The sequence below is a fragment of the Heterocephalus glaber genome, unplaced genomic scaffold (genome assembly GCF_053883595.1).
Source record: "Heterocephalus glaber isolate CG9 unplaced genomic scaffold, H.glaber_assembly_v1.0 deba00001472, whole genome shotgun sequence".
Classification (NCBI taxonomy): domain Eukaryota; kingdom Metazoa; phylum Chordata; class Mammalia; order Rodentia; family Bathyergidae; genus Heterocephalus; species Heterocephalus glaber.
This window is the reverse complement of record NW_028258315.1, coordinates 31,288,592-31,300,943: the sequence shown is the minus strand read 5'-3', so window position 1 is coordinate 31,300,943 and position 12,352 is coordinate 31,288,592. Positions and strand designations below refer to the sequence as shown.

At 43.5% G+C, this 12,352-nt stretch overlaps 1 protein-coding gene across 1 annotated transcript in view; it reads right to left on the bottom strand.

The window, feature by feature from the left end:
* The window catches only part of Actn2 (actinin alpha 2), a 71,877-nt gene extending 59,799 nt beyond the window's left edge, over positions 1–12,078 (bottom strand). Inside the window, exon 1 of the mRNA XM_004854605.3 lies at positions 11,749–12,078. Within this exon, the coding sequence (XP_004854662.1) occupies positions 11,749–11,874 (126 nt within the window). The 5' untranslated portion in view covers positions 11,875–12,078. The remainder of the gene's footprint in view (positions 1–11,748) is intronic.
* Positions 12,079–12,352: the final 274 nt, after the last annotated feature.

Below are 12,352 nucleotides of genomic sequence, written 5' to 3'. Positions count from 1 at the left end.
AAAATTTAAATATTCACTGTATTTTTCAATCGCATTTTGGTGATCCCTGAAAGGCAGGTTTTGGTAATCTGTTAAGGTCTTGGTAATCTCTGAAGAATAAAACGTAAAAAAAAAAAAAGAATAAAATTTAATGTCAAAGACATCTGCAATCATTCAGAAAATTTGGGGATTAGGGATGGTGTGTAGTAGATCAAAGAGCAGGCCCAAGGGCCCAGAAGGGGTAGCAGGAAGTGTGGGGCTTGGGGAAGAGAAAGGATACAATACAGGGAAAAGCAACTAGTACCCAGTGCCTAGCTCCCTGCAGACATGTCCAACCTGTGTCCACACTGGACACACCTGGCTTGCATGGGCCACACTCAATGAAGAGAAACTGTTTTGGCCTGTACGTAGAATAAGTAACATAGTTAATGTATATAAGTAACAAAACTTCCTTTTAAAAATATTTTTTATTATCTCATAGGCATGCCCAACCTGTGGAGCACAGAATGGACATTTATTAATCATAAAGACTCCTTTTCCTTTTAAAATTTAGTATCTCTTCATGAAACTTGGCTTTTCCTCTGCCAGTTGGTTTCTGAGAGATTTATTATGTTCTCTTTGCTTTATGTTTGGAAATTTCCATAATGAAAAGTTAAATAAAAGCAAAATAAGGGCTATTTGTTTATTTTTTGGTATGGGGATCAAACTCAGGTCCTTGCGCCTATGGGGTGGGCCGTGGAACTACTGAGCTAAATCCCCAGCCCAATAAGGGTTATTTAAATGTAAAATGAATCCTCTTCTCTTTTGTACTACTGGAAACTGAACCCTGGGACTTCATACTGAGCTACATCCCCAGCCCTTTTTATTTTTTATTTTGAGACAGAGTCTAAGCTGCACAGGTTGGGATAGAACTTGTGATCCTTCTGCCTCAGCCTCCTAGAGTGCTGGTATTACAGGTGTGTGCCACTGTGCTCAGCTGTAAAGTAAGGTTTTGATACTTTCACTTCCCAACATGTTACCTGGTGGAGCGCTGATGGCAGAGTTCCTGCAGATAGTTGAGGGCACAACCCTGATGTGCACTCTTGCCTCTGAAAGGCTTATCTCCTAATTCCTGGAGGGAGGCATTCAAACGGGAGGCCTCCTGACCTCTGATTTCTGGCAGGGCTGAGTCAGACATATACCAGTTAGTCCCTCAGATGTACCCTCCGTGGCGTGTCCTCCAAACTCTGTCTGAGAGGCTGAGTGGCTTTTCCTGTGGTCCACACCTTCCTCCTATTTGGCATTTCTGTTAGACAAAGCAGCAATAGAGCTTTGCTTGGAGAAAACCTTTGCAAGACAACATGGTCCATGCCTTAAAAATGGAGTTCTTTATTCCCATGAGATGATCCCAGGTTTGCAGCTTAGAAATTAAAAACTCAAAGACACACAGACCCTTCCACAGAGGCAAGAGGTTTCTGATAAGTGAAAAACTGGAAATACTGAATGCCAGGCTTCTGCTATGTGTCACTAGGAAAAAAGCAGCAAAAACAGAAAAGTATAGTGGTTAAAAGCCTGGCCCTTAGAGGTAAGCAGCCTTGCCTGGATGTGAAATGGAATTCTGCCCTTTACAGACTCAAAGTATGGAATAAAATCATTAGCATCTCCATTATGCTATAAACTTTCAATTCTGAGACAGAACCATGTCTTTGTAATTTAGACAAAATTCTGTGTGCATTTTCCAGCCACTACTTCCCCACACTCAATCACCAGTGGGCAAGTTGCTTAATGTTCCCAGATGAAAATAATAATGCTCATCATTCCTAATTATTGCGAAGATTGAAACGCAATAAATGTGGTTTAAACACTGCCTGGAAATTATCATAACATTTGTTTCTCTGCTTTATACAGTGATACTAGAGATGATATGTCAACCCCCCCCCACATGCACCTTTTCAAAATCCACTTGTAAAACTCCATAATTAAAATATCACTTTTATTGTCTGATTGAAATATTTTTGGTATTGGTGTCATATGGGGGGGGGGATCCTTGTTCTCCAAAATCTAACATAAACGGTCATAGTATGCAACAGAATAATCAGACACCTCTTATTTTATAAAACTGCAATTATAGGATAGAAAAATTAGTCTATAAAATATAAAACCCATAGTTTGCATTGTTCCAACTCATATCTCTCTCCCTACAGATTCCTGTCCCTCCTCAAAAAATGTCTTTGTTTCCCAATTAAAAAAATTTTAATCTCTATGAATGAATTGATAAATTGATACAATTCTGAGTATGTCTTTTACCATTTTCATGACTGGTATTCTCCATTACCCAGAGTAATTTTATATATATGTAACCCAGAGGCACTGGAGTGTGGAGCCTAGGCTAGCTTTGAACTCAGCAATCCTCCTGCCTCAGCCTTCCAAGCACTGAGATTATAGGTATGCACCACCACACTTGGCCAAAGTAATTATATTTTTTAAATCTTAAAACACCTGCATGAGGACAATAATTTTATTACCTTAATTTTATAAATGATAAAACAGAAGAAGGAAGATTTATCTTGGAGTTATACAATTGGTATGTTAAGATGAAACAAATTCTGTTTACAATAATCCTTACAAATTTTCAATGAAATCTTCCTCAAAAAAGCCAATCACTGGCCATTCCAATTCAGAAGGATTTTATGTCACAGACTTGAGCACATTACCATAAATAATTCCTTACAGATTCTCACTTCCTTTGAAAGTACTATATAAATTGTCTCAGGAGCTAGAAGATATCTCATTCCACAGTGCCAAGGCCTGGGTTTCTAATCCATCAACTAAACCCAACTCAAATGCCAGATTCAGGCTGACTGGAGAAGTTCCAGTAGAATACCAAGGTGAGATTTCTCCAGAAAGAAAATCAAAGACATCTTGACAATTGAAGTAGTTCCAAGTGTTTAATACATGCATGTTTTCATCCAGAGAAGCAAGGCATTCAGTTAATGTTACTGCTTCCTCCAGAGTCCTCTATTCTTAGCTCACTTTGTATCATCCTGGTAAATCCTCTTCTAGTTCCTCCTGCCATAGTTTCAACCTCTATCTATGTGAGGATAACTCCTTCACCTAATCGCTTTCACCTTCTTCCTGGGTACCCTTCTTAGAAAACAAGCCATTGATCAAAAAATCACTTTTTTTTTTAACCTCCACAATCCCTAACACTTCCCTTGCTTCCTGAAATGAATACTAAAGGTATTAGAGATAAGGCAAGAAATAATTGGAAGTAGTTTTATGTCCTGGCTATTTTCCAGTACTGGCCAAGGATCTGAAATATAATGAGTCAATAGTGATAAAATGGTCTCATTGGGTTGAACCATAATAAATTCAATTTGGGGAGGTCAAAATAGCACTGAGAATTTCATAGGGTTCTATTCAATACATATGAAATATCTCAAAAATCCTAATAAAGAGCAATGAGATTAGCTACCTTCTAAATAAATATTTTCATATCTTGTTTGACTATAACGAAGTAACTTAAAGACTATGGCTCCTTAAAGACAGGATTTCTTGATTTACCTTTGCAATGTCAATTACACTTGATCTGTGTAAAACTCAATTGTAGCTTCATATTAAATACGGCTTTCCATTTGCCCAAAACAATCTCATATTCACTTATTTGTCCATTTAGTCACTAAAATTTACACGAGTGTCTTTTCCAAGCTGGTATAGCTTTTAGCAAAAAAAAAAAAAATAAAATAAAATAAAATACAAAAAGCAAAAAAACAACTAATGGATACTAAGAAGAATCTATTTTCTTTCTTTTTCTTTTTTTTGGTACCGAGGATTGAACTTGGGTCCTTGTGCTTGCGAGGCAGGCAGCATAACCACTGAGCTAAATCCCCAGCCCTAAGGATCTATTTTCAATGTACAGCAATTTGTAGAGACAATGACTAACACATTTATCTTCTGGGAAAAGAAACAAAAGAGAAATCACAGTGATGCTAACTTGGGGTCTAAGATGTGGCAGGTACTAATACTGCACAGGCCAATTCTTTCCCAGAATCACACAGTCTTCAGAATTACTCATATCTAGTCTCTATTTTTCCAATTCCATGACTATGAAGCATACCACATCTTTGAAATGTTTTCCATGTTTTATATACAAAAATGCATTAAATTTATACTTATCTGAATCATAAATGAATTTGAAATTTTCTTTAAGTGAGTGAAGATTTCCAATCTGGAAAAAACAGTCATTTCAAATCAAATTTAGATTACCAGAACTTTTTGAATAAATATGGCAACACATTTTATAATTTAAAATAAATCTGCATGTTATTTTCTTCAATTCCAAAAGCTTTAAATTTCATTTAAAAAAAAAAAGAGCAGCTTGTCTCTGGAGGTTCAGTTTCAAAACAAGAATTAAATCAGAGAAACCTATTATTTTAGAGACTTAAAAAAACAAAAATTTTTAAAAGCAAATATGAGTTGGAGTTAAGACATTTATAGCTCGAGGCATTATAAAGACTGTTACAATTGTTAAAATTAAATTTTTAAATTAAGAAACTAATTGTACTGAGTGTTTTCCAAAAGATGATGCCTAATTTCTTCATTCAACCAATGTGAGCACACATTCTGCAGCCAGGTGAGGGGCACTGGGCAGGCAGGAAAGAACAAAGGTTCACAGCCCTGACAGTGAGACACAGTGCCACTGACACGGGACCTAGAAGACAGGTGTCCCAGATGAAGGGCTGTGGAGGGGAGAACGGCCCAGGGACCAGGGGGCTGTGTATGAGGCAAAGGGGCAGGTGAAAGAGGGCCAGGCAATCATCAGGGTAGGATTCTAAAGAACCTTTGGAGGAATGGACAGTAGACAGGGGCCAGCACAGGCGTTGCCTCATAAGCAGTATAGGTCAGAACTCTTTCCGGAAGGCAATGAAAAACCAAAGACATACTGCACAGGAAAATACCACAGTCAGGCTTGTGACTTTTTTTTGTTGTTTCTGTGATACTGGGGATTAAACCCAGGACTTTTACATTAAGCTACATCCCTAGCCTCCTATTATTTTAAATTTTGAGACAGGGTCTTATTAAGTTGCTAAGATGCCCAAGCTAGGCTCAAACTTTCAATCCTCCTGCCTCAGCCTCAGTGCTGGGATTACAGGCATGCACCATTACACCCAGATAGTCTCGTGTCTTTTCAAGATCATTTTTGCCATTTGCCTCATGGAGAAAAGGCTGCAGATGGGCATGATCCCTGGAAAGGTGACAAAAGAGGTGGCCAGCACCTGACTTAGGCAGGCCCCAGGATGCATGAAGTTTTACAACATGCAACAAGAGAAAGAGGCAAGGCCAGAGGACCCCAAGAGGCCCATTCCATGGGGAGTGACAGGCCAGGGTGTGGGGGAGAGGGAGGTGTCCAGGGTAATAAAGAATAGTGGCTTGGCCCCTGGGAAGATGTTCCCATTCTTGACAGGAAGCCAGCAGGAGGGGGTGCTGTGGAATTCCTGCAGCTTCTCCCTTATCAGCCAGGCTGAACTGAGCACCGCCTTTTAAACCTCTTGAGATGAGGTTGGGCTAACACGCTCCCTCCAGGTGGTGTCAACTCAATTCTGTCCCATGGCCCCTTGAAGGAACATAATCAATGACTGGCAAATGAATGAAGGAATGCACAACCATGCTGTGACCATGTCTATTTTGCTCTTTGACAGGGCTGCAGGTAGAAACACTTCCTAGTTTCAAATCTAGAAAACTGTGTGTGGGGTGTGTGTCTGTTCATGTGGGAGTCTGTGCGCTCACATACATGTTTGTACAGAAAACTTTCCTCATACTCCTCCAGAAAGACCAAATGCTTGCACGTAAGAATTTGCTTCCTTCAAAATTTCTCTCTCACAGCACTTAGCAAGCTTCCCCCTACTCTTTGGTTTCTGTTTCTTCTGGAAGAATCAGTCTTGTTCCCAGGGAAACAGCAGCAGAGTTCTGTCTTCCGACAGTACCAACTCCTCTGCGCATCCCCGCGTCCCCGCCCACTCCAGCCTGTGCTTTTCTGTAGGTGTCTCCCAGCTGCAGCAGGGACTGCGGTGCTTTCTGACAGCTTTCAGAGGCTGCGTTAATTAAGGTTCCCAGCTAAGAGTTATATTCGTCCTCCCACGCACATGGAATGTTACTTGGGGCTCACGTTTCTTCCTTGATGAATCTGACTGAAAAGACAAGGCAGACCCCTGTACATAACACAATGCTCAGGACAAGTTGCAAAGACAGAGTGATTTCTCCATCTCTGACTCCTGTGCCTGGGATTCTCACAGCAAACTAAGTGTACATGTAAAAGAAGTGGACACATGTAGAAGAAGAGTCCCTAGGTAGGTGTGGAGGTTTCCTATAGCTCATAAAGGTTCTGCCTGTATCTCTTCCTTTACCCTCCATCTCATCAAGAACATTCTCTGCCCATGCAAGACCATCTGAAACTCTAGTCCTCCCTCTGTAGACACAGGACTGGCCACTTCAGCAGGTCACTCATTTCCCTCCACCCAATGATGACCCATCCTGTAAATATTCAGCTTCCCATCCAAATACACTCTCCCTGGGGATACATGGACACTCCTCACTAGATAGCTACTTGTTAATACCTCTGTCTTGCATTTTAGGCCCAAGAGCTCTCATGCGGAGGATCACATCTGCTTGATTGGGTTTGTGCAATAGCCTATCAAGGAACCACATGTGGTTACTTCTATAAACTGTCCGGATCACTCTCTTATGGATGCCTTCCTCATTGTCACCTCCCTTAGCCTCTGTGTCCCAATACGCACCACTTTGTCCACATGGTCCCACAGCAGGTTTCCATCTCAGCCACCCAGCCCTAGGCCCTTCTCACTCAGGGGGGTCCTGAAACAGTGAGTCACTGCAGGAATGGTCTCTTCCTAGTTCAAAGGCCTCTGAAGCCCTGCACCGCTGGAGAATGTCCCCACTCACCCTGGAACCCCAGGCCTGTGGTACCCTGGCCCTGTCTTCTCTCTCCAACATTCTCTCTAAATCTTACTCTGTGTCTTCAGCTTCATCACAGCCTTTCTGCTCTTCACAACTCCTCAAACACATCCTGAGCCCACGACAACCCTGAAACATGGAGCTGGGCTTCCAGGGACCCAAGTGCTGGTGTGGCTCCCTTGATCACTCTCTTGGCATACTTACCTCTGAATTTGCTTCCCCATTTCTTTATCATGGGGTAAGTGAGGGGATCCTCACAAAATACTCGAACGAGGCTGCCTTGTTAGTGCAAAAGGAGTGGGTGAACATGTATTATATTCCACTGATCACTCCTTCTTTCCTCTCCCCCACAAAAACACACAACATGTTTTTCACACCACTTCTCTAGCCAAGGCTGTCTCTCTTCCCTCTCCACTCAGTCAGTAGCTAGTTATTTCTCCAATGAAGACTCAATCCAAGTTGTACTTCTTAATAAGCTCTTTCCCTATTATTCTCCACCCACGATGATTCTCCTTATTTGACCTGCAATGACACTTACTCTTTAGACAAGCATCTATCACTTAAGATTCAAAATTTCTTATGTTCAAAGTATTTGAGTTTATAAATCTTATCTTTAAAAGTACAATGGGAAGGGCCGGGGATTTAGCTCAGTGGTTCCGCCACCTCCCTCGCAAGCGCAAGTTCCCGAGTTCGATCCCTGGTACCAAAAAAAAAAAAAAAAAAGAAAAGAAAGAAAAAAAAGCACAATGGGAGCCTATGGCTGTAATCCTAGCACTCTGGGAGACTGAGGCAGAAGGATCTCGAGTTCAAGTCCAGCCTGGGAAACTTAGCAAGACCTTGTCTCAATATGCAAAAAGTAACAATGAATAGGGCCAAGGATATAGCTCAGAGTTCAATCCCCAGTACCACTCCCCGCCTCCCCCCACACACGTACATTGGGGAAAGGGGAGTGGAAAGTGAGTCTATAGAATTTCAGTTTGGGATGATGGAAAAGTTCTGGAAATGGATAGTGGTAATGGTTACACAAGACTGTGAACCTCATCATGAATCACAAAGTTCAAGTGCAGTGCTGACTGCTATTAGATCTCTTGGGGGAAAATATAGCTGCAAAAGGATGGTTGTAAAAATATTCAAACATCTATGGATCATAGTACAGCATATAAATCCTCTTCGATGCAAACCAGTTTAACCATTTGATCCAGACAAAAGCCAGTGAGGTAAGAAAGATGTGATGTTACCCTTACTTTCTAGATGAACAAATTAAGACTTGAAAGGTTTAGGGACTCAGCTGGGGTCAAACAGTATCAGGCAGAGCTGACAGTCATCTGGGTCTCGTGAATCAGAGAAATTCCATAAGCTTGTTAATTTGTCCAAACATTTAGTGCCTTTTCTCCTGGGAAAAACCCAGGCAAGAGTATGTGTCACTAGACAGAGGAGAAGAGTCTGGACTTCACACCCTCAGCGGGCAGCTGCTCCCACAGAACACGGAGGGCAGGTGGTGTGCAGACTCCCTCCTCTCCATTTCCACCCGTGGGCAGCTGCTCCTGCACACACATCCTTCCACACTGACACCACATGGCAAAACCAAAACGTTAGCCGCGAGGCCAAACCACCAAGAGATGCTACAAGGAGAATTGGGCTATCCAAAGTGAGAAAAGTAGGGACTACAAAAAAATGTTCAGAACTCTAAAACATATTGATGGTAGAGCCATCTAAAGATTAAGATGTAAGAACCCTTTAAGTGTGGAAATGGGTATCTGACTTCCTTCTAAGGCTAGCTCTAGCATCCTGCAAGATTAAAGACAGCACCTGGATGTCAGAGATGGTGCACACATCAGCATGGTGGCAGTGGCACTTTACCTCCCATGAGTTTCCCGTGGAAGTAAAGGCTGAATGTGTTCCTGATATAGGGGAAGCTGGTTTCTAGACTCCAGTGTGTTACAAGTTTCAACAGCCTCCTACAGATAGCCCAAGTTACTTGAAAACTGATGTCCCTAAGGTGTCCTGAATGGTAAAAGATTCTCTCTAACTGCCATAAGCCTCGTCATCTTGGTCTTTTTAGCCTGTTGTTACTATTTTAAATGTTGTGTCTGTAATACTGAAGAAATGCTTCTCCAACTCATGAGTTATAGGAAGTAAAATAGTATGACCTCTAGGAACCAGATACCCACTCACAGATGAGGTGGGTACTCTGACATGCCTGTACATAGTCATACTAAGTCCAGTGTCTTCTGCGTGACCTCCTGTGAAAAGCACAGCACTGTCACCAAGGTCTTCAGAGCATGGCATTCCAGGAAGGATGACCCTGTCCGTGAGACTCTGAAGTGTGGGTATAATTAGGCACTGCATCCATTAGAACTCTACAGACATCATCATGTGCACCAGCATCTGTTGACAGATCGCATGCCCGGCATATCACTGAAATGGCAAGTGTGGAGAAGGCAACCCACAATAGAAACAATGGCATCTTGTCCTCACCCCGTTCCAACAGTTTGTCTCATAGGACATAAATAGAGGCCTCTGCTCTGGCTGTGCTGAGCTCACGGTTCCCCATAATTTCACGACTTGAGAAAGTCCTATACCAAAAGTAGAAAGAGAGTCTCCTCTGGATCTGTCCTAATGAAATCTGAGCGGGTTTGTTTTTTTTCACCCAGCATCTACACCATTCTATCTACCTTAAGGAAAAAGTGAATTCTCACTTTAAACTTTTCAGCATTAGTTTGAACTGGCATCAGAAGTATGTCTGCTTTGTAATAATATAATTCAAGTGCTCTACAATTACAATAATATGGTCATAGAGAAATCTCAAACTTAAAGTAAACTACAACAATGCCATTATACAGTATACAAAAATATTGAAAATGTTAAAAAGTTAAATAAGGCAGAAGACATGTTAATGTGGCCTTTGGAAACTCACACAGCCTCTCTCTGGCTATTGTATTGTATTTTTTAAAAAATCAACAAAAACCTTCAGAAAAACTTACTGACTTAGCGAGACTCTGTCTCAAAATGAAAAATAAAAAATGAGCTTGGGATATACCTCAATAAAAAGGCCCTGGGTTCAATCCTCAGTATTATCAAACAAAACAAAAACAATCCAAACAAATTTACACAACAAAATGAGTAGTCAACCTGTCCCATTTCTTAACTATTTTACTGTTTTTAATAAGAGAAAAACATCTCTGAAACAAATTTGTGGGAACTGATAATTTTGTTTGGTTTTGGAGACAGGGTCTCACTGTGTAGTTCAGGCTGGCCTTGAACTCATTATGTAGCCCAGGCTGGCCTCAAACTCATCTCAATCCTCCTGCCTCAGCCTCTCTGAGTGCTGGGATTACAGGCATGCTCGACAATGCCTGCCAAGGCAGCTGTTTCTTGTTTAAACCCATGAATATAGTAATCAAAATTGTTGTGAACGTTAAAAAAATAAAACAGTGCTCAAAATTAAAGCCATTTTTTAGCTTCTTCTTGACCAATGATACATCAATGAAAGTGCTGCAATGATACATTACTAATCTTCAAGCCATGTGTTTCCTTCATACTAAGATCTTTAAAACACTGTAGTTTGATTTTGCCTTTCTTTATAGACTCAACTTCTATTTTTCACTTCCATTCTCTTATCTCTTAAGAAAGGCACTGTTGGTAGAAGCCTTAAGAAACTAAGGCAGAGACTGAAATGTAGCTAAATAGGAGTTTTAAAATAATAATGGTAAGTGATATTCTAAGGGAGAGGGTAGACAAAAAAAGAGAAATCCTGATATAAAAATAGTGTTTGGTTATTTGATAGTTATCCAAATACTAGGTCTCTCTTCTTCCAGCTGTGTGTTGGGAGAGTTATGGGATGTGCGTGTTTTCCATAACACCCGTATTCCCTACATACTATCACATGATCACCCAGAGTGGCAGCTACAGAGATTCCCATGGTCAACAGCTTATCTATTTAAGAGCAGGCCCTTAGAAGGGAAATCTACCTTGCCCCATGCCCAGAAAATGAGGAGGGGGCCGAGGGGGAGCCCAAGGCCCTTGGCTTCACCCTACAGGTTGGGTTAGCAGGTCTCTGTTGTCATGCCTGACCAGCCAGCCTCAGTGCCAGGCCAAAAAGGAGGTGGGACATTGCCTCCCAGTGAGCACCCCTATTTGTCCTAGCTAAGAGAATGAAGAGGAAATCTTCAAATAGTGGAATGTTCCATTGGGCCCCAAAGAGCACCAACCAGGATGAGGAGGGAGCATCTGGGACCTGGCTGACTCCTTCATCCCTGTGTGCTTACCTCAATGAACTATAAATAGAGCGTGAAATAACGACTTTATCAGTGAATAGTTTTCTACAGCATCCCTCCATAAGGAGCCCAAAACACTGAATAAATGACTTTCAATGACTGGAGGTATCCCTGTGGGCTGAAATGCAGGCGATGTTCATTTGATCTCTGTGATTTGGGAAAAGATGGACTAAGAAGGAAAGGGTCAGGGCGGCGCCAGTAGAGAGTAACCTGCGGCCAAGGTCACAGACCCAGTGGGGGTCAGGAGCAGATCTGAAACTCAGATTCCGGCCTCATGCAGGCAGGTGTGAGGAACAGCACACTCACATAGCACTCTTCCTCCTTTAACATTTTTGTTTTCCAACTCTTCTGTCACACGCACGCACACGCACACACGTGTACCCAGTGTCCTGCCTATCCCTGGGCGTGCTCCCCTTTCTGACGGGGACGCGGGGAACAGACATCATCTCCCTGGCCGCCCTCACTAGTCTGCTCTGCTAGTGATGCCCACGTGCGGGAGCCCCGCGGGCACCGGGACACGGACACGCGGCAGGGCCCTCCTGACCTTCCTCTGCTGTTTCTCCCAGGCCGGGTCCAGGAGCAGGTCGCGGTCCCACTCCTCCTCCTGGATCATGTACTCATCCTCGTCGTAGACGTAGTTGTACTGCACGCCGGGCTCTATCTGGTTCATGGTGCTTGTTGGGGGTGGTCGGGACTGCGGCGGGGCGCGGACAGACGGGCAGATGGACAGGCAGAGGCGCGGCTGGGCCGGCGGGCTGGCAGCAGACGGCAGACAGGAGGACAGGCAGACACCCAGGCGACCTTCGCGCGGCTCCTCGCTGGCGGCACGCCGGAGTTCCCAGGTCTCAGCGAAGCGCGAGCTCACAGTGCGAGCCGCTGCGCTCCGCTTAATAACCCCGCCGCGGGTCACGTGCGCGCGGCCCCGCCCCGCCCTCAGGCCCCGCCCAGTCCCCGCCCCAGTCCCCGCCCCCAGCACGTGCGGCCTCTGACCTCGCAGTCCCGGCTGCCCCCGCTGCCTTGGCGCGGAGCGTGGGCCGCCAAGTCCCCAGAGCCGCGGTTCACGCCGCGCCCACCCCTGCTCCCTTCCGGATGGCAGCGTTGACCTGCAGGGGGTGGCTCTGAGTGGGCGGGGTCAACCTCCCGCAACA